At 53.9% G+C, this 26,890-nt stretch overlaps 1 protein-coding gene across 6 annotated transcripts in view; it reads right to left on the reverse strand.

The window, feature by feature from the left end:
- Positions 1 to 167: 167 nt before the first annotated feature.
- The window catches only part of PTPN5 (protein tyrosine phosphatase non-receptor type 5), a 56,239-nt gene continuing 29,516 nt past the window's right edge, over positions 168 to 26,890 (reverse strand). For 2 of the 6 annotated variants that reach the window (XM_082476643.1, XM_082476644.1), the window contains 12 exons: positions 16,268 to 16,461; positions 15,617 to 15,724; positions 15,306 to 15,383; positions 14,573 to 14,814; positions 13,008 to 13,197; positions 10,487 to 10,571; positions 6,343 to 6,422; positions 6,022 to 6,159; positions 5,376 to 5,486; positions 3,058 to 3,218; positions 2,853 to 2,966; positions 168 to 2,418 (listed from right to left, as the gene is read on the reverse strand). In XM_082476643.1, the coding sequence (XP_082332769.1) occupies positions 2,325 to 2,418; positions 2,853 to 2,966; positions 3,058 to 3,218; positions 5,376 to 5,486; positions 6,022 to 6,159; positions 6,343 to 6,422; positions 10,487 to 10,571; positions 13,008 to 13,197; positions 14,573 to 14,814; positions 15,306 to 15,383; positions 15,617 to 15,724; positions 16,268 to 16,461 (1,595 nt within the window). In that variant the 3' untranslated portion in view covers positions 168 to 2,324. The other 4 variants (XM_082476646.1, XM_082476645.1, XM_082476647.1 and 1 more) reach the window with 4 other exon arrangements.

Consider the following 26,890-nt stretch of genomic DNA (forward strand, 5'->3'; position numbering starts at 1 on the left):
TGGTGGTCCCAGGGTACTTTTTCTGGTCCCTTGTGCAGAGCTTTTGGTTCTCACTGCTGCCGGGTGGGACCTTCTGAGCTGAAGGGCAGTGTGTGTGTGTGTGTGTGTGTGTGTGTGTGTGTGTGTGTGTGTGTGTGTGTGTGGGGCCAGCAGGGCTTGGGGAACAAAGCGACAGGTCTGTGTTTTCCAGGGACCAGGAGGGGGTGAGTTGGGGACAGTCTGGCAGGTCTGTCATTTTGCACAAATCCAGGGGGCACCGTTCATGTTGTGCTCTACATGTGGTGCCTGCAGAGCCTGAGTAGCCTCACAGGGCCACCCCAGGAGAAGAGGGGGAATTGTTAGCTCTTTTCCCCACTCCCACTCCTACCGCCCAACCCCCCTAATCTGGGCAGAAGGGTAGGAGGGCCCATCCTCTTGTTGGAGGGTGGCTGGAGAGCAGGCCCCCCTACTCTGGGCCCTCCGTCCCAGCTGCCCAAGCACTCCCTGTTCTTTCCTCCTTGTCTGTAGTATACCTGCAGCCCAGACCCTCAACCAGCCCACTCAAGGCTTCCCTACCTTGTAAGGACCTGCTGGTTGGTTAGCAGTCCTGCCCTGGACTCCCTCCTGCTCTGGGTTGACCCGCACCTGTCAGCAAGGGCATGACAGCTACTTTTGCTGCATCCCTGGGGGCTGGGATAAGAATAGAGCAGGAGTGTCTAGGAGGCACAGGATCTTTGCCTAGGGGCAGATTCCCCAGGCTCCTTGGGTGGGGCTTCCTCTCAGCCCAGGCCTTACAGGGGAAATTGCTGGGTTGCAGCTGCTCTTGGGACCTGCAGGGCTAACAAGGGATAAGTGGGCTGGCCAACAGGGAGGGGCCTGTGTGAGCTGAAGGTCCCCCTGCTCCAGCCTTGGCCTCTCTGGCCCATCTGTCGAAGCTGGTGGCCTGCCAGCCACTTCTCCTTCTCTGGAAACCTCCAACACGTGTCCCTGTGGCTCCCCAAGGCCCCTGGCTCCTGGCTGGGTGGGACGGTGAGGGTGTGTGAGGATCCTGCTCAATGGACTTTGGCTTTTCAAATCTGGATTCATGCTACACTCCCAGCATCCACAAGGGGGTCCCACGGGTCTCGAGGGCCAGGGTGTGTGTGTGTGTGTGTGTGTGTGTGTGTGTGTGTGTGTGTGTGTGTGTGTGTGTGTGTGTGTGTGTACAAAGACGGGGGTACAGGGAGTGGAGGGGAGAGGCAATCACACAGACCCAGTTTTGCTCAAAATGCTCCATTTATTGCTCTATTCAATGACCATGAGCAAATTATAAAAAGACACCAAATGTCTCTGTCTGCCGTGGAATAAATATTTAAAGTCAGCAATAAAAACACGTGGCTCCAAGATAACACATGTTGCCAAAGAGTCATGCACGCCCTGCTGACGGGCTCTCAACACACGCATGGACATGGGACACACGCAGAGCTACACGCAGTGAGACTCCTGGGAGGGATTTCCCACAGTGACACCGAAAAATGTTTCACACATATCTGGGGCCGAGTCCCCACCCCACCCTCGGAGCTCCCCCTCTCCCACCGTGGCCCAGGTCCTCTATTTTCACTGTCCCCATCTGTCCCCTTCCTCCCTGATGCCTCGTGGGTTGCTCACTGCCCCCTGCGGGCATCTGACACCCAGAGGCCACCCTGGCTGCGATACTCCTCCCCCCACCACCACCCAGAGACCTCTCCCCCAGCTGAGATCTTTCTGCCACCCCCTCAGGAGCTCCCTGTGCCTGACCTCCAGGTCCTCAGGCCCCCCGTCCTTATCCTGGTCCCAGTAACTAGGGGCAAAGTGCAATCTGCCTGTTGGGAGAAGTGGGGCTGGGGGCCGGGGGCAGGCACCTCTGCCGGGGCCACTTGGGGGCTGGAGCTCATTACCCCTCTCCCGGGCTGAGGAGACACAGTGTCCGGTACAGACAGCAGAGATGGATGGACAGACAGAACACGCTGCAGCAGGACACGTGGAGTGCGGCACGGAAATGTTTTGGATCAAGTAGCAATGGAACCATCATTAAAAACTGAGGCCCCAGGTCGCGCAGCGTGGGTCAGGCCCTGGGGCCCCAGGCCTGGCCTGGCACACCCCTCCCCCACCCTCCCCCACTCCCCAATATGTACAGTAGGAAGAGCTACGTTGTGTGGGGTGGGGGGGGGAAGGGGCCAGGCCCAGGCTGGGGGGAGCAGACTGAGGAGGAGGAAGTGGGAGGGGCAGGGAGCAGGCTGGACCCGAGGCAGGGCCCTGGGTGTGGCCGGGATGAGGGCCCAGACTCAGGCTGGGTGGTACCCAGAGGACCTCGGGGAGCAGTGTGGTCACTCGGGGGACGGGCGGGACAGCTGCTTCTCGTAGAGGCTCATGACGTGGTGCACGAACTGGTACTGCTCACACGTCTGGATCATGCCACCCCTGCCCGGCAGACGCACAGTGGGGACGGGGTCATGGAGGGACCTGCCCCCAGACCCACAGAGTGCCAGTCATCTGAGGCACATCAGGGACTCTGCCTTTGTGCAGCTTAGAGAGGCCAACCCTGGCCAGCCACTCCCCCGCCCCCTTCCTGTCCCTCCCAGCTCTGGCATAGACAGCGGGGACACAGGTGACATGTCCCACCACTCTCGGCCCCTGCCCCTCTGTCCACCAGCTCTGTTTCTCTCCCCTTTTCATCCAGCCACCAACTGTCTGGACCCGGTTCCTCTACCCATCTGTCCTCCCTACTTCCTGTCCGCCGGTCAGTCCCCACAGGGTGTGTCCCCCTAACCCTCACCCTATGCACATGTCAGTCTCTCTCTGCTGCCCCCAGGGGTCTAGCTCCCCACATGCTCAGTCCCCGCCCATGGGCTGACCTGTCCTGACGGAGCTGGCACGTGGTCTTCAGGATGTCCACCACGCCCTCGTGTCGCAGCTGCTGGCAGCAGATGCTAGTGGCGATGAAGCAGCCCGTCCTCCCAATCCCTGCACTGAGGGCCGAGGGCGTGGGTGGGTGAGGGGCAGGGCAGCCTAGGGGTGGGGGAAGCTGCCCTGCCCTCGTGGGTGTCTGGGAGGACCCACCTGCAGTGGACGACAATGGGGGCGCAGCGGGGCCCCTCCTGCTGGGCTGCCTCCTCCACCTCCTGCACCAGGTGCAGGAGTGGGGGGGCCCGGTCTGGGGTCTTCTGGTCGGGCCAGGATGTGAACCAGTAATGCTTCAGGCCTCGCTCTTCTGTCCCACTCTGTCCAGGACACAGAGGCCCACCCCAGATACACGTGAACTCTTTGAGCCCACAGATCAGCCCAGAGATGGAGATGGGAGGGAAGGAGGAAACACACAGGAGGGAGGCCACAGGGAGTGGGGCCTCGGGCCTCTGCCATCTATACCACATCACCCAGCGGCACCAGACAGAGACCCGAAGCCAGGTGGGCAGCAGGGGCTGGTCAGCAGCGACAGCACTGGTCTTCACGTGGGTTCTGCCCCAGCAACTCCAAGATCATCCAAGAGAGGCGAAGAGTCCCTTCTCCAATTCACTCCTGTCTCCTGGTCACCCCTTAACAGCCCAGTCACCCCCCAAGAGCCCTGGGACCCTTCCTCTTGCCTCAGTATACTTCCCTGCCCACCTCCAACCCCAGCAAGTGTTCCCCTCTCCGTGCTATCCTCTCCACCACCGCCGCCTCCACTTTGGTCTTTATCATCTCTCAACTGTGTGAGACCCTCCCTCCTCCTCCCTGACGGCCTGAGCTCCACAGTGTCAAAACGGTCTGTCTACAGCACAGGCTGCTCTCCTGCTCAGAACCCTTTGATGGCTCTCATCGCTCTTAGAATCAAACCCACCCTCCCCAGTCTTCAGCCAGGCAAATAAGACACATGGTTCAGTATCTACCCTTCAGGCCCAACTCCTGCTCCTGTGAACTTGCACTTGATTCTCTTGCACTCCAAATGGTTTGCAGATCAAACCTCTGCTTCCCCCACCTCCTCCACGTATACACACATAGAGCTATTCTATCTTCCACGCCCTTACTTTTACTTTCTCTCTGCCTGGAATGCTCTCGCCACTTCTTTGCCCCCTAGCCAACTCTTACTCATCCTTCAGAACCCCATTCAGCACCACCATTTCCAGGAAGCCCTCCCTAAGCACCCTAGCTGACAAAGGGTCCTTCTTCTGTGCTCTTACCTATTTCTATGTCAGTACTTACCATTTTATAGGTGCTCCTTGAGGAGAGAGTCCAGGCTTTGGACAGCTCTGTGTTCCCAGTACCCAACCCAGAACCAGGCTCAGAGCAGGTGCTTGTAAAGGTTTATGGACAGAAGTAAATACCCCCAAGCCCCAAGCTGTCCCAATTCTTCCCTAACCAGTCCGGCAGCACTGAGAAGATGAGACAGCCCCAGCATATCTTTCGGGGGTAAAAAGGAAGCTGGTTCCTTGCACCCCTGCATTATCTGGCTGTGGCAGCTACCATGGCCTCTGCCCTCTACCTCCTGGCCCTTTCCGCCCGCAAGCAAGCCTATACCTTGGAGATGCTTAGTTGGGCACTGTCCTCCAGGGGCTGAGTTCTCCTTGACACCCCCTCTTTCACCTTCTCCAGTGGGAGGGGGCAGCTCAGAGGAACAAGTCTCAGGCCCTTGACATCCTATCCAGACCCTGTGGCTGCCAGCATCAGTGGACCTCCTAGGCTGTTTCTGGATAGGATGTCAGCTTCCTGGCATCCAGCTCACTTCTTCCAGACTTTGGGTTATTACAGTGGCACCACTTTCCCCAAACATGGGTCATAAGATTTCTCAAAAACAGAACGCACTAATTCTCCTGACTCCAAAGGAACAATCTCCTCTCTTATGCTGAGCCTGGAAGAAGCACAACTTCAGGGTGGGAGGATACCTCCCCCCACTCTTCTGGGCTGTTCTGTAATTGCTCATATTTTGTATGTCTTCTTCTCTCTCTTTTTTTTTTTTTCCTTTTTCTGTGCAACCACAACCTCCCTGTGCAACCCAAATGCAGCAAGGAGTGCCTGCCCTCTGGTGGACGGTGTCATACTACAGGCTGGAAGCTCAGGTAAAAGGATGTTTCTAGGCAGGATCTCAAAGTTCAGTTTTAAGGACAGTGCTGGAAGCTGCTGAAGCCCCCTTTTCCAGACAGTCCTGGCCTTGGGTACATTTGAGGCAGAGCTGGAAGACATTATGAATGACAATGTGGATGGAGAGAACCTAACAATATGAAATGCACGGAGGGTTTGGTCCTTCTTCTGGCCTCCAAGTCTATTCACCACTCTCCCTCGTTCCTGCTTATCAGTAAATCCTGGGAGTGACACACGCCTTAATTTCAGCTATCATGGCCCCTGGGACCCTGTTGGCTGTGGAGTCCCCCATCTGCCCAGCCCAGTCCAACCCCAGGCCTCACCCTGAGAGCAATGAGTCGGAGCCGGTAATCCTCAGTGTGGATGACTTTCTGCACAGTGATCTCCACGCCGTCGTACACCACCTGCTCCTCCGGCCAATACTCGGTGCACTTCTGCAGGGGCCCAGATCAGGCTGTGATACTCCCAGCACCCCAGCCATACTCTCCCCAATACCCCTCCCAGGCCAGCGGGAAGAGAGGTAACAGGGCAGTAGGTTTGCAGTTAGAGAGTTCAAATCTCTGCTTCATAACCTGTAAGTTACTTCCCTTTTCTGAGCCTGAGTTTCCTCATCTGGAACATGGAAATAATACCCATTTTGAAGGACTTTTATGGGAGTTCAATTAAATGGGCCGTGATGAGTACAGAAGTAGCTAGCATCAGCCCTGGCAGCCTGAGCAGCAGCAGAGCATCGTGGTTAAGATCCTGAGCCCTGGAGGTGGAGAGGCCAGCTCCAGGCTCTGCCTCTGACTCTCTGTGTGGCTCTGAGCAACTGACTTAACTTCGCTGAGCCTCACATTTCCTCCCCTTGGCAGGCAGTGAGGTGAACATACCAACCTCACAAAACTGCTGTAAGGATTAATATGGAAACAAGATGCTTAGCTCAGGGCACAAAGCAGCATACACCTGGTAAGGTACAGGGGTGCCTACCTCGTTCATCTCCTCGATGTTGGTGATCATGACAATGATGGGCGTGTGCTCCTGCCACACCATGCGCCAGAAGTCGCCAACTGTGCTGACGATGGGTCCCTGAGTGGCGATATACACCTTCTCTTCCCCACCATAGCCCTGTGGCCAGCCAAGGCCAGGCCATCAGGGTCAGACGCCGTGCTCCTGGGGCCCAGTCCCCACACTCAGGCTCTTCCCAGGGGCTGGCAGGAGCCACATGGGCTTAGGGACAAGCCTAGAGGATGGATCCCATTGACTCGGGCCTCCCTTTCAGGGAGAGGCCATCGGGATGGGGCTACATACCCGGATGTAGTTGGCGTTGATGTAGGAACTCAGAGGGTCGTCAGGGTCTGGTGAGGTCAGACACACTCTGCTGTGAGGGTCTGGGGTGGGGGAGACAGGTGAGGCTGGGATTTAACATATGCAGTCCCCCTGGTGCAGAGCCCACTTTGTCTGGCCCATTTCAGGGCACCCACATTTCTTCTGGAACTTGAAGTTCCTTCTTCCCTTGCCCAGAAGCAAAACACTGACCCATCCCTGTGGCCCACTCAGGCAGGTGAGGCCCAGGCTGAAGAGGACAGTACAGAGAGAGGCCTTAGGTCCCTCCCTCTGTAGGATCCATGCCGCCCCTTGCCATGTGTCCCTTAAGCTGCCCTGTCCTCACTGTGCCTCATGTTCTGGGGAGGAGAAAGCTAAATCAGTAAGAAATTCCCTAGAGGATGCATCCTGGACAGCAGGGCTGAGTTCGAGTATACACTGTCCCCAACGTGCCGTGTAAGCTTGTAAAGCACATGGCCTTTCTAAGCCTCGGTTTTCTGATCTGTAATATGGGGGTAAAGATGCCTACTTCCTAGGATTGTTGGGAAGATAAATGAGAAAACAGATGTGAAAGTGCAACGTTAAACTGTAAAGCACTTTATAGCTAAGATTTGGGTAGGACGCTGAGGGAGAATATTACTATGAAAGGAGTAAAGTCTTCCACGTCTGAGATGAGATGGCACACACGTGCACAAGGGTTCCCCCCCACCCCCATCTATTCACATGTCAAATGCCATAGCAGCAGATTCTCACAACGTCCTGCTCTTCTTCCTGGGTTTGTTTTGTTCCAGCTACAGCCTCCCTGTATTGACTAGTCTGCTCTGTGAGCCTGCAGAAGCTGGGATTGAGCCGGCAGGTTGTGGGGTGGGCAGGAAGCTGGGGCCCGGGGCCCGGGGCCCGGGGCTCTGGTCTGGCTTTGTCACCAATTGGCTGTCTTCTCCCTTCTCTGGGCCCCAGGTTCTCTTCTGTGGAGGGAGGGCTGGACTAAAGGCCCTGCCAGTGTGCCCCATACGGGGCTCTCAAAGGCCGTGTGAGGAGCGGTCAGGAGCCTACACCACTGACCAGCAAGGCTGGGTTCAAGTCCTGGCAGTGTCAGTGTAGGCCATTTACTTAGTCCCCCTGTGCCTTCTCTGTAAACTAGGGACATTCCTTCCATCACAACCTCACTCATCTTTTAAACGTTCAAGAGTAGATGTTAGTGAGTCCTCAGACCCATAACTCGGCCCAGCATATGGTGAACACTATAGGGCACGTGTCTGCTGTTATTACTGCCATCATTACAAGTTCCACTATAAGCTAACAGGTCAAAAGAAGGATCCCACGAAGTGAGAGAGTGGCATGGACATATATACACTACCAAATGTAAAATAGATAGCTGGTGGGAAGCAGCCGCATAGCACAGGGGGATCAGCTCGGTGCTCTGTGACCACCTAGAGGGGTGGGATAGGGAGGGTGGGAGGGAGACGCAAGAGGGAGGGGATATGGGGATATATGTATACGTATAGCTGATTCACTTTGTTATACAGCAGAAACTAACACACCATTGTAAAGCAATTATACTCCAATAAAGACATTAAAAAAAAAAAAAAAAAAAAGAAGGATCCCAAACCCAGTAGATGAAATGGGACATGACACCCACCTCCCGCTCTCTGGCCCTTTCATGACCCGGCCCCAGTGCTTGAGGTTTGGGCAGGTGATGGGGTGGGGGGAGGTGGGGACAGGGCAGCTCCTGTGGAGGAGGGAGTGGAGGGGTGTCAGGTATGGGGAAGAGCGAGGGTAAATGGAAGGAGGCTCTGGGTGACCAGCGGGAGAGAGGCGTGGGCAGCACTGTGTGGGCCACCTCCCTTCTCCTCGTGGTGCCTGCCCAGATTAGAACTCAGAAGTGGGCACTAGACCCCCTGGCCAGACACCAGGGCCTTTGATATCAAAGAACCACCGTGAGAATGGTGATGGTTCTATTGACCCTACCGAGCGTGGACTCTGAGCCTGACATTGTGCCTGAGCATGGGGGCTCCTAGATCAGCCAGGCCCGGTCCCTGTCCCCTACCGCTGGGCAGGCGGTCGAGCAGTGTATGGCCTGTGAGCACTGGGGACGAGGGAACAGAGGGGACTTGACTTGGCTCAGATGGAAGAGGGGGCACCTGGGTTGGGTTTGAAGGACCAGGAGAAAGCGGCGTAGGGAGCACCGCTCTGTCCAGTTCAAGTGTACAGGGCCAGGCGGGAGCTGGGGAGAGATGAGGCTGGAGAGGAACCAGCTGACAAAGGGTCCGATAAACCACGCTCATAAGGCTGGACCTCAACCCGAGGATTACGGGGTAACAGTGACAGTGTTTAAAGAGGAGAATGACATGATTAGTTTTCTGTTTTGCATCATTTTGGTGACAATGGTAGAAGATGGACAGAAGGAGAGAATGTGGGACTCAGGAGACTAGTTAGATTACTGTAAAGATCCACATAAGAAGTGTCAGGGTCAGAGGGCTGCCCTGCCCTGCACAACACCAGGGGGCACTATGTCAATGCAGTCCATGTAAATGGCACCCCTGGAATTGTGCAACATGCACGTCCGACCCCCCAAAATCACTGGGCAACATGGAAGCCCTCACCTCAAAAAAGTAATTTGGCAGTGAAGTTGGAGAGGGGGAGCTAGATTTGAGGGATATTCATTCATTCATTCATATAGGTGCAGCTCCCCTGCATCTTGTCCTCAATGCTGCCTACTGGGTCACTCTGTACTGGAACTGTCCATGGATCTGTCTCTCTCACTAGACTGTGAGCTCCCTGTGCACAGAGTCTGTGTCTCATTCATGTCTGAATTCTCAGGCCCTGGTCATGGTGTAGAATGAATGAGAAAGCAAACCTTTGAGTGTCCTGGATCTGAGAGGGGGCTTTGCCATCCACCCCAGCCCGGTCTCTGAAGGCACAGGGTCAATTCTTGCTGGCCACAGAGAAGGTTCTCTGTTGGGCTCGGGGACCTGGAGGCTCAGGGCATGGCTAGAGGCTGGATTCTTCTCAGGAATCCAGTGGGGACCAAATGGAGTGATGGCCTGGCTCCCATACTCCCCCAGTGGCTATTCTGAGTGGTCAGCAAAGCCCTACATTGTGGGGTACCCGAACCCCTCCCTCCAGGTTGGGCTGGGTGGGTGGAGGGCGGCAAGAGGAGGGAAGAGGTGAGCAGCCCTGAATATTGCATCCTGGCCTTAAATGGTGCTTTGTTTAACCGGAACTACCTAGACACTGTGTAACCATAGCAACCACAAGTCGATATTTTAAAAGTTAAAAATAAGTCATGACATCTTACATGTTGTTGGAGATGCTAATGGCAAAACTGCTTTTTTAAAGCCTCGTTACTCCATAAACTGAGTGGAGTAGGTTTGTGGATTTGGTTTCAATATATCACCCCCTAAGCTAGCCCTGGGGCCTGGGGCCAGAACTTGGCAGGGGTGACAGGCAGATAGGGGCTTGATGAAAGTTACCTGAAAATGACACTCCAGGGCTAAAAGAGGAATATCAGGTCACCTGGTCTAACTGCCCCCAAAGGGGGAAAATCCCTGTCAGACCTTCCAGGGGACTGCTCATGCAATCTAGCTTGAATACCCTGACTGATGGGGAGCTTACTACCTGACAGGCAGCTCATTCCCTTATGGGGTGGCTCTGCCTGTTAAAGGACTCACAATCTGGCCAAACTGAACTCAAGGTAGACAAAAGAGCCCAATTCTGGGGTCACAGGCCCGGTTTGAAACTCAGTTCTGTACGTCTTAGCTGTGTGACAGTGGATGAGCCACTTATCCTCTCTGAGCCTTAATGTCCTCTCTTTAAAATCTGCCCATTCTGAAGAGACCAAGGATGTGATAAGACTTTTCAGCCACCACGAACTGTCTAGAAGCTGCTGTTATTGTTCCTCTTTCTCTCTGGGCTTCCACAGGGCAAGGGTCTGGAAAGTGCTGTGTGAAGGAACAAGGAGCCCTCTACCCTCTAAAGGGGGTGTTTCCCTTCACTGGGTACTTGCACCCTCCGTCCCCTCTCCTCGTGACCTTGGAGGCCCACTCTGGGGTTAAGGCCTTCCTCAGGGTGAAGTGGCTCCCAGGTGAGGGGGAGCCTGCCCCCACCCCCTGGGGCAGTGAGTACTCACTGGGAAGGATGGTTTTGTACCGGTTCTTCCGCACCAGCCCAGGGATGTCATACTCTTTTGGATCCACAAAGTTCATGGGAATTTCCTGAAGGAGGAGGACATGGGGGTGTGAGCAGAGGTGGGTTGACTTAAGTGCATGCATTCATTCAACAAACATTGACTATTAAATGAGTTAGAGCACATAAAAAGCATCTAGAACAGACCTGGCACACGCTGAGTGCATAATAAATGTTATTATCACCATTGTTTATAGGGGGCCAGCCTGGCACATAGTAGACACTCAAAGAAGAACAGAAGAAAAAGTGACCTGGCAAATCACTGCCTTCTTCTGCACCCTGTGCTGCAGCCACACTGAGTGGTTTTACTGACCCGTGTTCCTACCCTGGGTGTCTCTACCTCAGGACCCTGGATAGTGCTGCTCACTCTGTAGTAACATCCACCCCATCCTCATCTTCTCATGTCCTCCTGTCCATCATAAATGCCACCTCCTCCAAGAAGCCTTCCCTGATTCTCCAGCAGGAAAGGAGCCTCCTTCTGGGCCTCCCAGGGTTGTATTTGCACCTCCCAATCACTCTCTATGTCAAGAGTTCCAAGTTGGAACTTCTTTGCCTGGAATGTGAGGTCTTTTCCAATCCGGCCTTTCTTTACCACCAGCTGCTCTGAAGAGACCCACCTTCCAGTATGCCCATCTCTTCCTGTGGCTAATTTGTCAGTATCCAGCTAGCCTCCAGGTCTGAGCTCATGGCACCCAGCTTGTGGGGAGCACCAGTCCCACCCCTCTTCATCACCCCAAATCCTTCCCAGCCTTTAAGGTTCACCTCTTCCCCCCCACCCATGTTCTCTGGGATGACTCCCCAGTGTCTGTCTTCTCTTCACGCCCCTTCCCTCTGTCCACACGCTTTAGCACCTGACTTCACATGGTTTACAGTGTTCATTGTTTGTGGGTACACTAAGTATGTGCTTTGTACGATGAGGATCATAATACTTACCTTCTAGGGTGGTTGTGAGAATCAAAAGAATAAAAAGCACGTGCAGAAGCGCCCGTGGAGTGGGTGTGTGGGCACCCCCTCTTTCTTACTCTCTGAGCAAAACTGACAATGATCTACTGAACCGGAGATGACAAGGGGATGCAAGCCCTTTCCTCAAGGGGAGGTGTGGCCGTGGGAATGGCAGCTGAGGCTGGGTGGTCGAGGAAGGCTTCCTAGGGGCCTCCAGGGTGGGGGATGATGACAGGGAAGGCACCGGGGCGGGGGGGTGGTGCTGGGCCCAGTTTGAAGTGGACAGTCCCTGCAGGGATGGGGATATAAGTCCGGAAAAGGAGTCTGGGGCTCGTTCAACTCAGGTAAGGCAGGCTGTGCCACATTCTGGAGAAACTGGAGCAACGGGTCAGAGGGTGATGGAGGGCTTCTCAGAGGGGAGAGTCCTCCGGTCCAGGTAGGGAGCAGGGTGGCCTGGGGCGGGGGGAGCTGTGAGGGAGGCACACGGGTTCTCCATCCCTCTGGCTTCTCCCAAGAGGGACTCCCCAAATGCTCACGGCCTCTTGCCCGTTCCTACCCACAGAGGTGGGCGAGTTACCCAATGAGTGTGTTTGATTGAGGAACCGGGCTTTTGGGCTCCAGCCCCTTCCTTCTTCCTTCTTTCCTGCCCCTCCTGCCAAGAAAGAATTATAGGGCACCCCTATGAGGTGAGGCCGGCGATGTGCCAGCACCGCCCGGGGTGGGTGGAAAGTTTGTTCACTCTGGTGGTTGGTATCAGGAAGTTCCCTACTGCTACATACCTAATCCGCATGTTAAACCTAGCCTTTATCAGCAAAAATAAAGGTGGTTTTGTGATTTTCCATGTCTTGGCTCTTAACTGGTTGAGTGCTCAGGCAGGTAAAACAGGGGTGTCATTTATGGGCCCCTCAAAGTCCAACAGGAGGCAGCCGGAGGCTGCTGCATAAGTCTAGAGGGGAGGTGATCAGGACCACCCTAAGCCTGCATCACAGAACTGGAGAGATTTCAAAGGAGGACGAACAATGTTAGGGGATGTCGGGCAGGGGGAGGGTGGGAAAATGGGAGAGTCAGAAGAGAAGGCTTTCAGGAATTCCCTGGCAGTCCAGTGGTTAGGAGTCAGTGCTTTCACTGCTGGGGCCCAGGTTCAATACCTGGTGCCTCGCGGCGTGGCCAAAGGAAAAAAAAAAAAAGAAGAGAAAGCTTTCTAAGGCTTTCTCAGGCTTTCAGAGCACAGTCCTGGATGATAAAGACTTGGGAACGCCACAAACACCAATCACCCCATGGGCGCTTTGCAAACGTTCTGCACCTCTTGCATCCTTGCAACACCCCTGTTATTTTTACCCCCATTTTCCGGATGAGAAACTGAGGCCCAGAGAGAAAACAAGACAGTAGGAGAGGTGAGAATGAAATGACGCTCATCTATCAGATGCTGAGTTTGGGGTACCCCGCTCCAAAGCCTTGCTGGGGGGATCAACATGAGCAGAACGGGCTGCCCCCTGCAGGGTGGCCAGCTCAAGGGGACTCACAAAGAATTCTGCCTGAAGCAGGAAGGGGTCCAGGGCCTTCTCGTGAAGCTCTTCGGCCTGGAGGACGCGGGAGGCACTGAGCAGGTACTCGCGGGCCGACTCCTCGCGTGGGGACATGAGATAGCCGAACCCCTCCTCATTGCAGCCCGGGGTGCACATGTCCAGGGTCAGGGAGACGTTGGAGCCCCTCCTGGAAGGACCGGGTAAGGAGGGGTGAGTATCAGGGTCAGGGAGGGCCATCAGCTGGGGGCCTTGGAGCAGGAGGATGAGGGAGGGAGAGATGGGGGTGGGAACCAGGTGGGTTCCAGAGAGAGGAGTGGGTGTGACATCACCCCTGACACAGGGGGTGTGAGGCTCAGCCCCGAGGCTTAGGCTGCCTGCGGTGGAGTAGCTGAGTGTGGCCTCAGCGCGGTTCCCAAGGTTCAACGCAAGGCCCCTGAGTACAGTCCTTCCCTGCACTCGCCTCTGCCACTGCTGGAGGCAGTTCCCAGCCCTGTGGCCCCAGGAAGCTCACAGAGAGGGTGCCTGCCTGGAGCAGAGAAGCAGGGCTCGACCTTCTGTATACCAGCCCCGGACCGGCAGTCTGCAAGGACGCAGAATCCAGGAGAGGCCCCGGGAAAGATGGGGTCCCAAGGGCAGCACAGCGGCAGCGACGATGAGCAGACGGAGCAAACCCTACTGTGTTCAGGGCACAGAACAGGAACGCCCTCGTGACATAGAGAGGGAATCTGAGTCCCACAGCGGGGACAAGGACGGCTCAAGCACACAGTGACGGGGTGGCAGAGCTGAAACAAGAAGCTAGGTTTTCCGAGTCCTCGTCCAGTGCTCTTTCCATGACATCATGTGGGCAACTCAACCTTGGTGTGATCTGGCTTACCCAGCCAGGCCCCGAAAAGAGAGTGTTGACACCTCCCAACGTGTGCTCTGAGGAACACTATGAGACACTATAAAAGAGAGCTAGTGGGAACCTGTGTAGCACAGGGAGCTCAGCTCGGTGCTCTGTGAGGACCGAGATGGGTGGGATGGGGGTGGGGTGGGAGGGAGGTCCAAGAGGGAGGGGGTATAGGTATACATATAGCTGATCCACTTTGTTGTACAGCAGAAACTAACACAACATTGTAAAGCAACTATACTCCAACAAAAAATTAAAAAAAAAATTGAGTTCAAACCAAAAAAAAAAAAAAAAAGTAGGGTTCTGTGGTCAGATGACTTTGAGGAATGCCACACACCCCCCTTAGTCAATCTACAATGACTACAAGCATGTTAAAGGTCCCGACACGTCCTACAGTAAAGAAATCTATCCAAACCACAAGTGTACGTGTGAGCGTGCACGTATGTACACTTGTGTATGCCCATGTGTTTGTGTGTAGTAACAGCATTTCTTAGCGTTCACCTTGGGGCATCCTGATCTATGTGAATCAGACCTGGAGAGGATGTGTCTCCACTGGTGGGCTTATGAGCTCAGCTCTTCCCTGGGCACTGGGAGGCAGAGTCAGGCAACTGCCCTTCCGATCGGGAGCTGAGAGCTCCAGGGCCCGCAGAGCCCACCTCTCCACTGCACCTACCTCTCCTGCAGACCCATGGCCTTGACAGTCAGTGAGGCAGGGTCGGCCTCAAGCTTGATGTCCATCACGCAGTCAAACACAGGTGTCTCAGGGACAGGGTCCAGGTCCAGGAAGTCATCCTCGACCTTCTCCTCCATCCACTCAGAGTAGGTGAAAGAGGGCTGACGGCTCACCGACTGGCGCCTGTCCTCGGGGGGCAGCGGGGTGGGTGGCTCTGGGGGAGTCCTCAGGAGGTGCCACGCCTAGTTGGGGGCATATGGCATCATGGACCGAGGACCATTCCGGCAGCCCCCCTGGGTGAGGGGGTGCCCATGGAGTTGAGCCCCCTGCCCCTCCATGTGTCTGGAGCAGCCCTACCCTCCTGGGAGCTCTCTGCATCGCACCACCCCTCACCTAGATGGGAGACTCCACCCCCATCACGTCCTCCTGGCCCTCTCCATCCCCAACCCTCAGGTTCTTGTGGATTGAAGCCTTCTTCGTGGGGTTGGGGTAGGGTTCCTACTCCAGTCTTCTCCCTGCCTCAGCCCCTTTCCCCAGCCAAGAACACTGCAAACCAATTTTGAGAAAGACGGCACCTCTCCCCCCAGGCTGGGCACATTGGTGGAAGGAGACGGGTGCCCCATCCTCAGCCCTACCCAGAATGTCTAGTCTGTAGGTCAAATGGGAGAAGGTGGGGATCGGGCCTCAGGGTCACGGGAGGGGAGCACGGAGGTTGGTTCAGGAGGAGCCTTACCAAGGTGGTGACGAGGACCACGGATAGAGAGACCAGCAGCAGATTAGGGACGTCCCAGATCCCAACAGCCAGCCAGGCCTGGGGAACATCAAACAGGTCAGGGTGACGGGGGGATGGGCAGAGTTCTCATGTTTCAACAGGGATAAAATCAAGGCTCTGAAAACTTTGGACCTGGTCTGGGTGGGGGACAGGGAGAAGCACTTCAGGGGCCAGTAAATATCTTCTGAACTCAAGCCCCAGGCAGGGGTTGGGGGGACTGGAGGCCCCCCAAGCATTCCCTCCTGCCCTGGGGCTCCCTGGAGCTTACTCACCGAGGGTCCCAGCTGCTCCAGGAGTGTGAGCACAGAGGAGATGAGGTCTGTGGCATTTTGCGACCAGATGGGGCCGTAGCCGCTGAGCCAGAGCATCCCGCAGGCGAGCTGGGGCGGCCGGGGGGCAGCACACTGAGTCTGGAGCCTGGGCTCCTTGCTCCCACATACCCCCATCTCCCCACCCTCGAGAGCTCCCCTTCAGCCTCAACCTGGCCCCCCAAGGTCCAGACTGCGCAGCTGGGGCAAGGGCCCGGGACTTTTCCCTGAAGAAAAGCTGACTCAAGGGAGCCAAGAGAAAGCCCTTCCCAGAGGGGACCCTCCCACCCCACCAGGTACACACATAACAAGGAGAGTCTCCCAGAGATGCCTCCAGAGACAGGAAGTCCTCAGAAGGACCCCTGTGGGGCCAGGGGCTTGGGAGTGGGCCTGTGGTCCTGCTTCTGAGGTCAGGGCATGAGGGGCTTATCCATCAAGGCTGTGGCTCAGAACTCCAGCCTTCTCCTCACACCAGCCCGAGGGCTGGAGTCACGAGGGACGCCACGGAGGCCCCTCATCTTTCCGTGTCCCCAGGCGGCCATCTCGGGGAGGAAGTGGAGGCCGTCCCTCAACCCACCCTCCCTCCAGGCCCCGCAAGGCCTGTGATGTCCTTACCAGGAACTGGGAGGCAGCCAACAGGCACAGGCTGCTCCTGACGGTGAGGGAGTGGCTCCTGGCGCCTCGGGGTGGTCGCTTCTGAGCCGGCTCTGAGGGCGGTGAAGGAGGCGGGGGCAGCGGCATCTCTCTCTGCAAGGCCGTGGGCCCCTCGGCCTGGTCCAGCGCCTCCATCCCTACCGGCTGGGGGACACCTGCGGAAGGCGGACACACGGCCGGTGATCCGGGCCCTGGCGACCCCGGCGGACCGCTCCTTCTGGGGTTGCCGTGGCTTCCTCTCAATCCGGGATCAGTCAGCCTGGCTCCGCTTCCAGCAGTCACCCTCGATTAGCAAAGCAATATTCACCTACCTTCGTCAGAAAGAGCTAAGTGTGGGTGGACAAATTATTTCTCTTTGATTTCTCCAGTAACAGAGTTAAAATGGCAGGAGGTTTTTCAGGGAGTTAACATCGTGGTGTTTACGCAGCTTCATTCTTTTCCCTTCCTTAAGGAAACAAAAAACCACCACCTCAAACTCAATTAAAAGAGAGAGGGAAAAAAAGGTACGGCATAACCAGGCCGTGACCCTGAACAGCCCACCCACGCCTGCCCTCTGGGCTTTTGTCTCTCATGCTCTGCGCCCTGACTCGGTGTGTGTGCAGGGGGGGAGACGCTGGACACTTGACAAGGTCACAGCCCCGTGCCCCTTCCCCACCTCAAGACCCCACACTGAGGGGGGATGGGGGTGGTCAGGATGGTGTGGAGGAAAATCTCGGTGTAGCAGAATTGATGTCAAACGTCTAAGATCCAGTTCTGGGTCTATCCCTGGTTGTGTGACCTTGGGAAAGTCACCCCCTCCTTTCTGGACCTCAATTTCCACACCTCGAAAATGGGGGTTGGGGGCCTTCCCTTGGTTTCCGTTTTTAAAGTTTTTTTTTTTTTGATGTGGACCATTTAAAAAATCTTTATTGAATGTTTTACAACATTGCTTCTGTTTTACGTTTTGGTTTTTTTGGCGCAAGGCATGTGGGGTCTTGCTTCCCGACCAGGGATCAAACCCGCAGCCCCTGCATTGGAAGGCGAAGTCTTAACCACTGGACCGCCAGGGAAGTCCCCTGGTTTTCTAACTGTGCTTTAAGGAGCCCTGGTGTTTTCTCAGGTGCACCAGCTATGACCAAGTGCTCTGGGTCCCTATGCCTGGGCCTCAGCCGTGGAAGCTGTTCAATACCGTTCCATATACTGGGCTTCCTCTAAGATGATTTCAACACAAGGTTCCACTATTAAACAAGTCTGAACAGCACTGGCTTGGATCTGATGCCCTGGTGGAGTGTGGGGATTCCAGCAGCACCACCTCGGTGAGCCCCAGAGGTTGGAGCTCCCCATCTAAACCCACACCGTCCAATCTATTGCCAAGAAGAGAGGGACCATCAAGACGGATGTATACGGCTTGATGGTGGGGATGGGACGGTCCACCTATCACTGTGTATATGGGACAATGGACTCCTTTTCTAGTTGGGAGACAACGGAACACCCACAGCCAAGACCATGTGAGGCCAACATAGTTGTCTGCATGCTCGCTTGGTTACGTGACAAGTATTTGCTGAGCATCTCGCATGGCCTGGATCAACAACGCGGTGATCCTGGGGATACCTGTATTTCTCTCCCAGGCTCCTCCTTCCCAGACCTGACCCTGTATAGCTCCCTACCTGCTGTGGTCCAGCCACACTCTTTGCCAGTTCCTCGGGTGAGCCCACACCCCATGTTTTGCATATCCTGTCCCCTCTGCCAGGAACATCCCCCCAACATCCTGGTCCCCTCAACTGTCCCCAAAACACTTTGCCAAGTTGACTCCTATTCATCTTGGAGAACTCAATCATCTGTCTCCTAAAGTAGGGGTTCCCCTATCACACACACCCAGCAACCCACATCTCTCCTTCATATGACCAGCAGCAACAAAACACCTGGCGAGCACACAGCCCTGCTTTGCTTTGAGTGCTTTGCACATGTTAATCTATTCACTCTTCATGGTACCCTATGAAGTTGGCACTACTATTATCCTCATTTTACAGAAGAGGAAGATGAGGTGCAGAGAGGCTAATAAGTGGTTGAGGTGGGTTTGAACTGAGGCACTTGGACAGGCTCTGAGCTACAGTACACTCACTCCAGTCTGTCAAAATTATTTGCCGAATATCATCTCCCCCAGTCTCTGTAAGTTCCATGAGGGCAGGAGCAGTATTGGTTTTGCTCATCCTGATTGTCCACAACATGTGGCGCTAGTCCTGGCACATAAGTCTACAATCAATATTTCCTAAATGAGTGAATGATGATGGGTAAGTGATAAACAAGGATAATAATACATTCTTTGAAAAGCTGCGATGAAGATGGTAGATCCTATAGATGAAACATCCAACTTGGCACCTGGCATCTAGTAGCTGCTCAAGAAACATCAGATTATAATAATAATGACAACACGTAACTCCTGCCTTCAAAAGGCTCAAGTCAGCTGGGTAAAACAGACCAGTGGATGTGTGTTTACAATACAGTGCATTAAGTGAAAAATCTAAGTGCTGGTGGAGCCTAAGGGCCTCTACCTTTGCCCAGGGAGGCTATAGTTACTAACCACAAGAGCAGATACCTCAGATCCAGCCGCTGCTAAGAGATGGATCACGTAGGAAGCCAAGAGTTTTCACTATTGATAAGCAGAGGGTTGATTACCCAAGTGGCAAGTTCTCCACCCACACCTTCAGAAAAAGCAGTCGACGTGTGACGGCAAATACGGACAGGTAGGAGGGGTACAGCTCAGGGGCCACCTGGCTTGGCTCGTAACACACACTGTGGACTTTGGGCAATCCTTTCTCCCCCCTGGGTTTCAGTTTCCTTATCTGTAAGAAGAGGGAGAACACAGTGCTTCTTAGATGTTTCTCCCATCCTTAGAGCAGAGGGGACATGGGTCTTTGGGGAAAAACAGCAAGTCACATGATCCTGGACTTTGCTGCTTTGTTTTAAAATTCATGGGTGTTCTTTATGCTATTCTATGGCATTTCTGTGCTTGTTTTGATCTTAAAATAATGTGTTTTTTTTTCCCTCCCAGAGCTTGGAATCAAATTTATGCTTCAGGAAAATGTTCTACATTTATCCTGTGGCTTTGCCCTCAGGGGTACATGCACCCCAGTCTGAGAAGCCTGGAACCTGCCTGCAATAAAATGTCATCATGCTGCCGTTAGTAATGACTCTGTAGATAAATATTTAATAATGGGGAAAGATTTTCGATGGTGTGGAGTGAGAAAGGCAAGGTTACAAAACAGTCTGCTCTCCTTGGCCTTAAAAATTAAGAAAGTATATAAAAAGGTGGAGAATCCCCGAAGAAAGATGAGAGGCTAACTCAAGTGGTGCTTGGAGAGCGTGCAGCACAGTGGACGCCGGGCACACAGGAAGTGTTTAATGAACATCATACACGGTAAATGGGAAGAACAGAAGACAGGTAGTAGTAACAATAGTTCTTTGGAGGAGGGTGAGAGTAGAGTGATTTTTTTCATTGTTTACATATTCTTTATTTTTATTTTTGGCTGCGTTGGGTCTTCATTGCTGTGCACAGGCTTTCTCTAGTTGCTGCGAGCGGGGGCTACTCTTTGTTGCCGTGCACGGGCTTCTCATTGCAGTGGCTTCTCTTGTTGAGGAGCACGGGCTCTAGGCGCGCAGGCTTCAGTAGTTGCAGCACATGGGTTCAGTAGTTGTGGCACGCGGGCCCCAGAGCGCACGGGCTTCAGTAGTCGTGGTGCGCAGGCTCAGTAGTTGTGGCTTGCAGGCTCTAGAGCGCAGGTGCAGTAGTTGTGGCACACGGGCTTAGTTGCTCCACAGCATGTGGGATCTTCCCGGACCAGGGATCGAACCTATGTCCCCTGCATCAGCAGGCGGATTCTTAAACATTGCACCACCAGAGAAGTCCCTGTTTATATATTCTAAATTTCCTCCAATAAGTAAATAGGCACATACGTATAGAGATAAATAATTTGTAGTGAGGAAAATTATTTTTAAAAAGAGGGCACTGTTCTAAGTTCAGATATTATGAGGCCTGGTTAATATTCCCAGGTTCAGGACCCCGACTTTCACCTGTCACACCTAAACGGCACGTGGGGGGACTGGGAGAGATTGAGAGTGAGTCCAAGTCTCTGTGAGACCCACCCAGCCGGAGAGCAGCCACTCAGAAGACAGGCCCCCTGACATCACTTTTGCATATGAAAGATGGCAGGTTAACAGCCTGGCACCTTAAGGGGGTAGAAGAAAAACTGCAGGCTGGCGGGGCCCTGTATGCACCTCTCAGAGACGAGGGTGGAAGCCGTTTTTTGTTTTTAAACCCACAGGGTACCTGGCAGCCCTGGAGGCTGGATGAATCCAAATGAGTCCCTGGTAGATGCCTACCTTTCAGAGCAGGGTTTATTTAAAAGCTTTTCTGGGCAGAAATCTAACATTTCTTTACTCAGGAAGATACATCTTCACACACACACTATATTCCGCATGTAATTCTGGAGGGGATCCACGGACCTCAGGTTAAGAACCCCTGATCTCAGGGGTGGGAGCAGAGGTCTGTGATCAGGTGGTAGCAGTGGGGAGGTAGAGAACTGGGCTGACTTTAGTCTCTGCTCATTCATGTGTGAGCCCGACACACATTTATTGAGCACCAATTATATATCAATACTTTGCCAAGCACCAGGCTAGGCTCTGTGGATACAGCAGTGAACACAGTGCCCGCCCTCGTGGACCACAGAGGTCCTGGGCTCCTTTGTCCTTTGGCCTCCAGGTCCTGCTCCTAGAGATCACGCCAGCCCTTCTCCTCGCCCTGTCCACCCTTCCACTCACTGTCTCGCTCCGGAATGAGAACGCCAGATCTCCTGGGTAGGCTCTACGCAGCTCCCAAAGCGCTTGTGCGCACGCAGTTCCTTTTGCTTCTCTGTGAGGTAGACATTGGCATCGTCAGCCCCGTTTTGCCGGTGAGAGGCGGCTGCTTGTGTCAAGGACTGGCTTTTCAGTAGTTCACAGCACAGTAGCTGCTCTGCCATGCACGAAGCCCTGACTCAGAGGCAGCTTGCTGACAGTGACAGAACACTGGGCTCCTCTCGGGCCTGCTTCCTGCACGGGGTGAAAGGGATTTTCCAGGTATGGAAATCGGGCTGAGCGAGGTTAAGTGGCTTGCCCAAGTACGTGCAGACCCGAGATGCAAACCCAGGCCTTCCTGACGCCAAGTGATCTTTCCGCTTTGCCAAACTGCTTCTCAGGAGAGGTCACTGCAGCAAAGGCAGTGAGATGATGAGAATCTGGGAGATGATGAGAACCTGGGAAGGAGGGAGTCCCTGTGTCTGGGGATCCTTGAACCCTAACCAGCTGCATGGGGGTGGCGGTGCAGCTTCTATGCCAGATCCCGGCTCCTCAAAGGCCGTATCTTATGAAAGGAAGGAGCACTGGAAGGTAGGAGCTCTGCATCCTGGGCCAAAGCTCTAGGGGCCCTGGGTAAGGCACGCAGGCAAATGGCCTTGAGAGTTTACCTTGGGCATGTGGAAGCACCATGATCCCTCTCCCGTCACCTGGCACCCAAATCCCACCATTAAACTCTGCAGCCATGGTGTGCCCCGGAGCTGGCCCCGCCCGAGCCCCAGAACGTGGCTGCTCCCGTTGGTGACTCATCCTTGGAGCTGCCGGCTGCCAGCCGCGGAACTGGAGCCGAAGGCTGGCTCGGCCTGTTTCTGTTTACATGAGGAGGGAGCTCTTGTCCCATTCAGCTTTTCTTCTCTTCCCAAACGTGGCCAGGAGGGACACCCCCACCATGCCCACACAGTCATGGGGGCGCTGACCAACAGAACATCACACTCAGCCCTGTGCGAGCATCTAGAACCACTGATGGGCAGAGCCAGACCAGCCTTGAGGGGCATCTGGTCTAGTCTGCTAGTTTCTCAGATGGGGAAACTGAGGCCGAGAGGGAAAGTGGCTTGCTGTAGGTCAACAGTCAGCCAAACGTAGAGCCAGGACCACTGAGGGCTAACACTTACTGAGCACTCACCACACGCTGGTGCTGCTCTAAGTGCTTCACGTATATTAACCCATTTAATCCTCACAACAATGCTAGAAGGTACTGCTCTTACTCCCATTTTACAGATGAGGAAACTGAGGCACACGGGCGTTAAGTCACTTGGCCAAGTCAGCTAACAATAGGCAGAAGCTAAGACTAGAACCCAGGCAGCCTGCGGCCAGAGCCCATACCGTTAACCAACCCACCAGATGAGACTAGCTCAGGTGATCTGCTCTCCACACCACAGCATCTTGAAGAAATCTCCAACACTCCTGACCCTCCATGTGTTCCCAAGTACAGCCTCATCTCTGTGGGAGGTGGTGCTGGGCTCCACAGCCCATCACTGTGTCTGAAACCCCACCCTTAGACACGGACACTTGTTTATAGGATTACTGCTCTTACCTCACTGTAAGGGATGGAGGGGAGTGGAGGTGGCGGGGTCCTGTCTGCAGACACCTGAGGGGGCTGTGCTGGGGAAGGGGGCACGTCAAGAGGTGAGAATGGGACCAGTGTGTGGATGCTCTTGGGAGGCAGATTTCCAAGTACCTCAGAGACACTATTGGTTTGGTTCCAGGCCGCTGCAATGAAGCAAGTCACACGAATTTTTTGGTTTCCCAGTCCATACAAAAGTCACGTCTGTACTCTACTGTAGTCTATTAAGTATGCAGTAGCATTATGTCTAAAAGAACAATGGACACACCTGAATTTAAAAAAACACTATTGGAAAAATGGTGCCGACAGACTTGCTCAACGCAGGGTTGCCACAAACCTTCAGTTTGTGAAAACCGCAGTATCTGTGAAGCCCAATCAAGCGAAGCGCAATAAAAGGAGGTACATCTGTAACAAGAACTATCTCTAGGACCTGGCCCTATCCAGTCAGCACTGCAGCTCTTGCTGTCCCTACAAGTGCCTTGTTTCTGGGGAGGAAGCTCCTTGGGGGGGCTCCTAGCCAAAGCCCTGGAGTCACCCAGACTTAGCTTTGAAGCCCGACTGTGCCATTTACTACCTGTGTGACCTTGGGGAAGTGACTCAATCTCTCCTCTGGACAACAGATCCACTAAGCCTTGCTGGCTGGGGTCTGAGGATGCCATAAGGTAAAAAGTGCCCAGTGGTTCGCCTGGTGCCTGGCACACGGTGAACGCTCAGTAAACAGCAGCAGAATTTAGAGAGGAAGGGGAAGAGGGGAGGGGAGGGGAGCATGAGGGACAGGCAACAGGACCTCCCTTTCATCTGCCAGGTGAGCCCCTCAGGAGGACAGTGGGTGCCCTGCCCCCACGTGGGCGGGGGCTTTGAGGCTGCCGACTGGCACCTGGGGTCGGTGGATGGAGTGGGCATGGGCTGGGGGTGGTGGAAGTGGGGCAGCTTTGTTCTGTCAGTTAATTAAATCTGAAATGCTAACAAGCTTTCAAAACAAAAGGCAACTCAAGTACTCTTTGGATGGGATATAATAAAATGGTTCTATATGAAATTGCAAACAGCTTTGTTGCTGCAAACAAAGGCTCAGTTCTTTGTGCCTCTCTGGAGCGGAGGCCCAGAAATACAAGGGTGAAAAGGGTCAATGAAACTCTGAGGGTGCAGCTACCCCCTCCCTCCAGCCCACGGTGAGCACTAAAATAACCAACGGAGAGGCCCTGGGCAGTGGGTACCAGAGGTCCCTAGTGCCTGAGACTTAAGCCCAAACATGTGGGGAGGGAGGGACAGAATTGGGAGAGCCTCTTGCTCCACCCTCCCATTTTACAGATGAGGAAACTGAGGTCCAGAAAGTAAGAGGCAGAATCAGGATTGGCACGCATGTCTTTAACCCTCTGGTTCAGTTTTCACTCATTAAGCCAGCATGGGATGTTTCACAGGGGCTGCCTGTGGGTATCTGAAGGTCTGAGGCCTCCCTCCCTGACAGCAGAAGGCTGGGTCCTGGTTTGGGGTTCCTTGGTAGGTCCTGGTAAATGCTCTCAGAGGTCTAGGAAAGTCCAGGGGATAGGAGGTGAGCAAGAGCCACCCAAGACCCGCCAGGGACAGATGTGCTGACAAATTCCAACCCTCCAGGGGCTGCTGCCCTCAGTAACTGGGGAGGCTCACAACACTGGCAGTGTCAAGAGGCCTGGGTAGCAGTTCTAGCTCTGTGAGGCGTGGGCTGTGTGACCCTGGGCATCTCACTGCCTTGTGGGCCTCAGAGGCCTTCTGTAAACTCAAAGAGTGTGCCTAGGGGTCTTTAAGGGCCCTTCTAGTGCTAAAGATCCACAGTTGCCTTTTTAAAAAAAAAACAAATCTGAGCCCTTGCTTTAGTTTCGTTCAATGGCTTCCCCTTATTCTTAGAATAAAGACCAAAATCCCTGCCATGGCCATCAATAAAGGTCCAGCATGCTCTGTCCCCTGTGTATCTCCCCAGCTACCACCCACACCATTTCCTCCTGGTTCTCTGTGTTCCAGATCCTCTGTTGGAACCAATCTGGGAAGTAGAAAAGTCTGGAAATGCGTGCTTCTGCTCCAAAAAATTCTTACCTAGTCCTAGGAAACACAAAAGCCGTGCGCCGAAGCTCCCTCCTGTGCTATCTGCGGTGGGGTGGGAGGAGTGGGGCACCTACATTCCCATCACTTGGGGAAGCTGGTAGGCCGTGTCCAGGGACACACTGGGGAATACTCTGCAGCCCTTAGAAGTGAAGGATCAGAGGACATATGGCACCATGGAAGGACCTCAGAAACACGGCTGAGCGAAAAGAATGAGACCGAACACAACACAATAGACACAAATTTAAAAAATATATATACACGACATATTGCCACTCATTCTGCAAGAGCACACAGAAACGCACAAAATATGCCTTAAACACGTTAGAACACATGAACTGTGGGGAGAAGGGACCTGGCAGTGGGAGACAAAAGAGAAAAAATCAGTGAATGAAACCAGAGAGGGGCATTGCGGGGACCCATGAAGAAAGCAGGGCCACAGAGGAGTATGACCGACAGCTCTGAACCTACCACCAGTCACCACCCCCTCCTCCCCAGGTAAAAACAAAACCAGGTGAGTTGGAAGGGGGGCCAAGGTCCAATGGGGAAAGAATGAACGAAAGCAGAGGGCCCTTCATCCCGTCTGTGTCCTGGAACTGGGAGAATTACAGAGCAAGAACTTGCTTCTCCTGCCCTGGGAACTGATACCTCCTGAAGGACTCACGGACTTAGTGAAACAGAGCTGCCTGTCAAGGACCCCTAAGTCTCCCCTCCTCTGAACTGGTTCACCAACATGACATGACGTGAGTCATTTCGTTGGCTTTCTATGGGGTGGGGGGAGGGATTCCATGCCTTGGTGACTGTCTCCACCGCTGCCCCCAAAGGATTAACCAGCCCCCATTAAGATCCCTGGGGTTGGGTCAGCCCCTGACTCTGCGCCTGCCAGGCTGAGCAACCCAACCTGGAGGGAGGTGACTCACCCCAGGGGGCCCCCATGATCCCCAGCTACCACTCCTGCCTGGCAAGGATTAATAAATATTTTCCGGTGGCCAATCTTTTTTTTTTTTGGCCACGCTGCGCAGCATGCAGGATCTTAGTTCCCCGACTAGGGATCGAACCCACACCCCTGCAGTGGAAGTGCGGAGTCTTAACCACCAGATCGCCAGGGAAGTCCCAGGTGGCCAATCTTTTAAAAATGATTTTGGAAAATAAGAGGGAAAAAACCCCATAAAAGCATAAATGAACCCCAAGTCATCCATGATCCTACCACACTGAGAAAGGCACTGGTTTCCTTTAGATATATTTTCTGGTATTTTTTTCTCTCTCTGGGGGTGGATTTTTTTCCCCACCATTCTGTATACAGTTGGCTGTCTGCATCTGCGGGTTCCACAGCTGTGGATATGGAGGGCCAACTGTACTATGCCATTTCATATAAGGGACTTGAGCATCGGTGGATTTTAGTATCCATGGGGAATCCTGCAAATAATCCCCTGCACATACGGAGGGACAACTGTACAGGCATATCCTGAGAATATGCCTTCTCGAATTTCAAGGATTCAACTCTTAAGCAGTATGGCAGACAGCCTCCAAGGTGCCCTAGTGATCCCCCTTTCCCGGTATTCACACCAAGGTGCCAGATGTAAGAAAAGCTTTCTTGGACCGTCTATTCCAGCCCAGCACCAGCTGAATACAGCTGAGTGAATGACCTCAGTTGAAGCCACAGGGAACAGAAGAACCCCCTAGCTGAGCCCCTCATGACCCTCTGAATCATAAACAAATAAAATGGTGGTTGTTTTAAGTCAGTAAGTTTTGAGACAGTTAGGCAGCAATAGATAAACAAAGCACATCCTGAGACTTGAAAAGAAGAAATGAGTTTAAATGGAAGGAAACAGGTTGTTTTTGTTTGTTTGTTTGTTTTTAAGGTATAAAGAAGTTCCTGGGAGTTGGGGTATTTAGTCCCTGGGCCAAGTCAAGGAGAAAGGTGACAGCATCTGTCACTGCATATGTTAGGTATACAATGATGCCCATTTGTCTGAAAGGGCTTGAGCATCCACCTGGGTGGAGGCACGGGACTGAACCAGATGGTCTCTTTTTTCCAGTTGCAAAGACTCTCTTTGTAGTTTCATCAAACATCCAGG

Source organism: Balaenoptera physalus (assembly GCF_965194825.1).
Source record: "Balaenoptera physalus genome assembly, chromosome: 10".
NCBI classification, from domain to species: domain Eukaryota; kingdom Metazoa; phylum Chordata; class Mammalia; order Artiodactyla; family Balaenopteridae; genus Balaenoptera; species Balaenoptera physalus.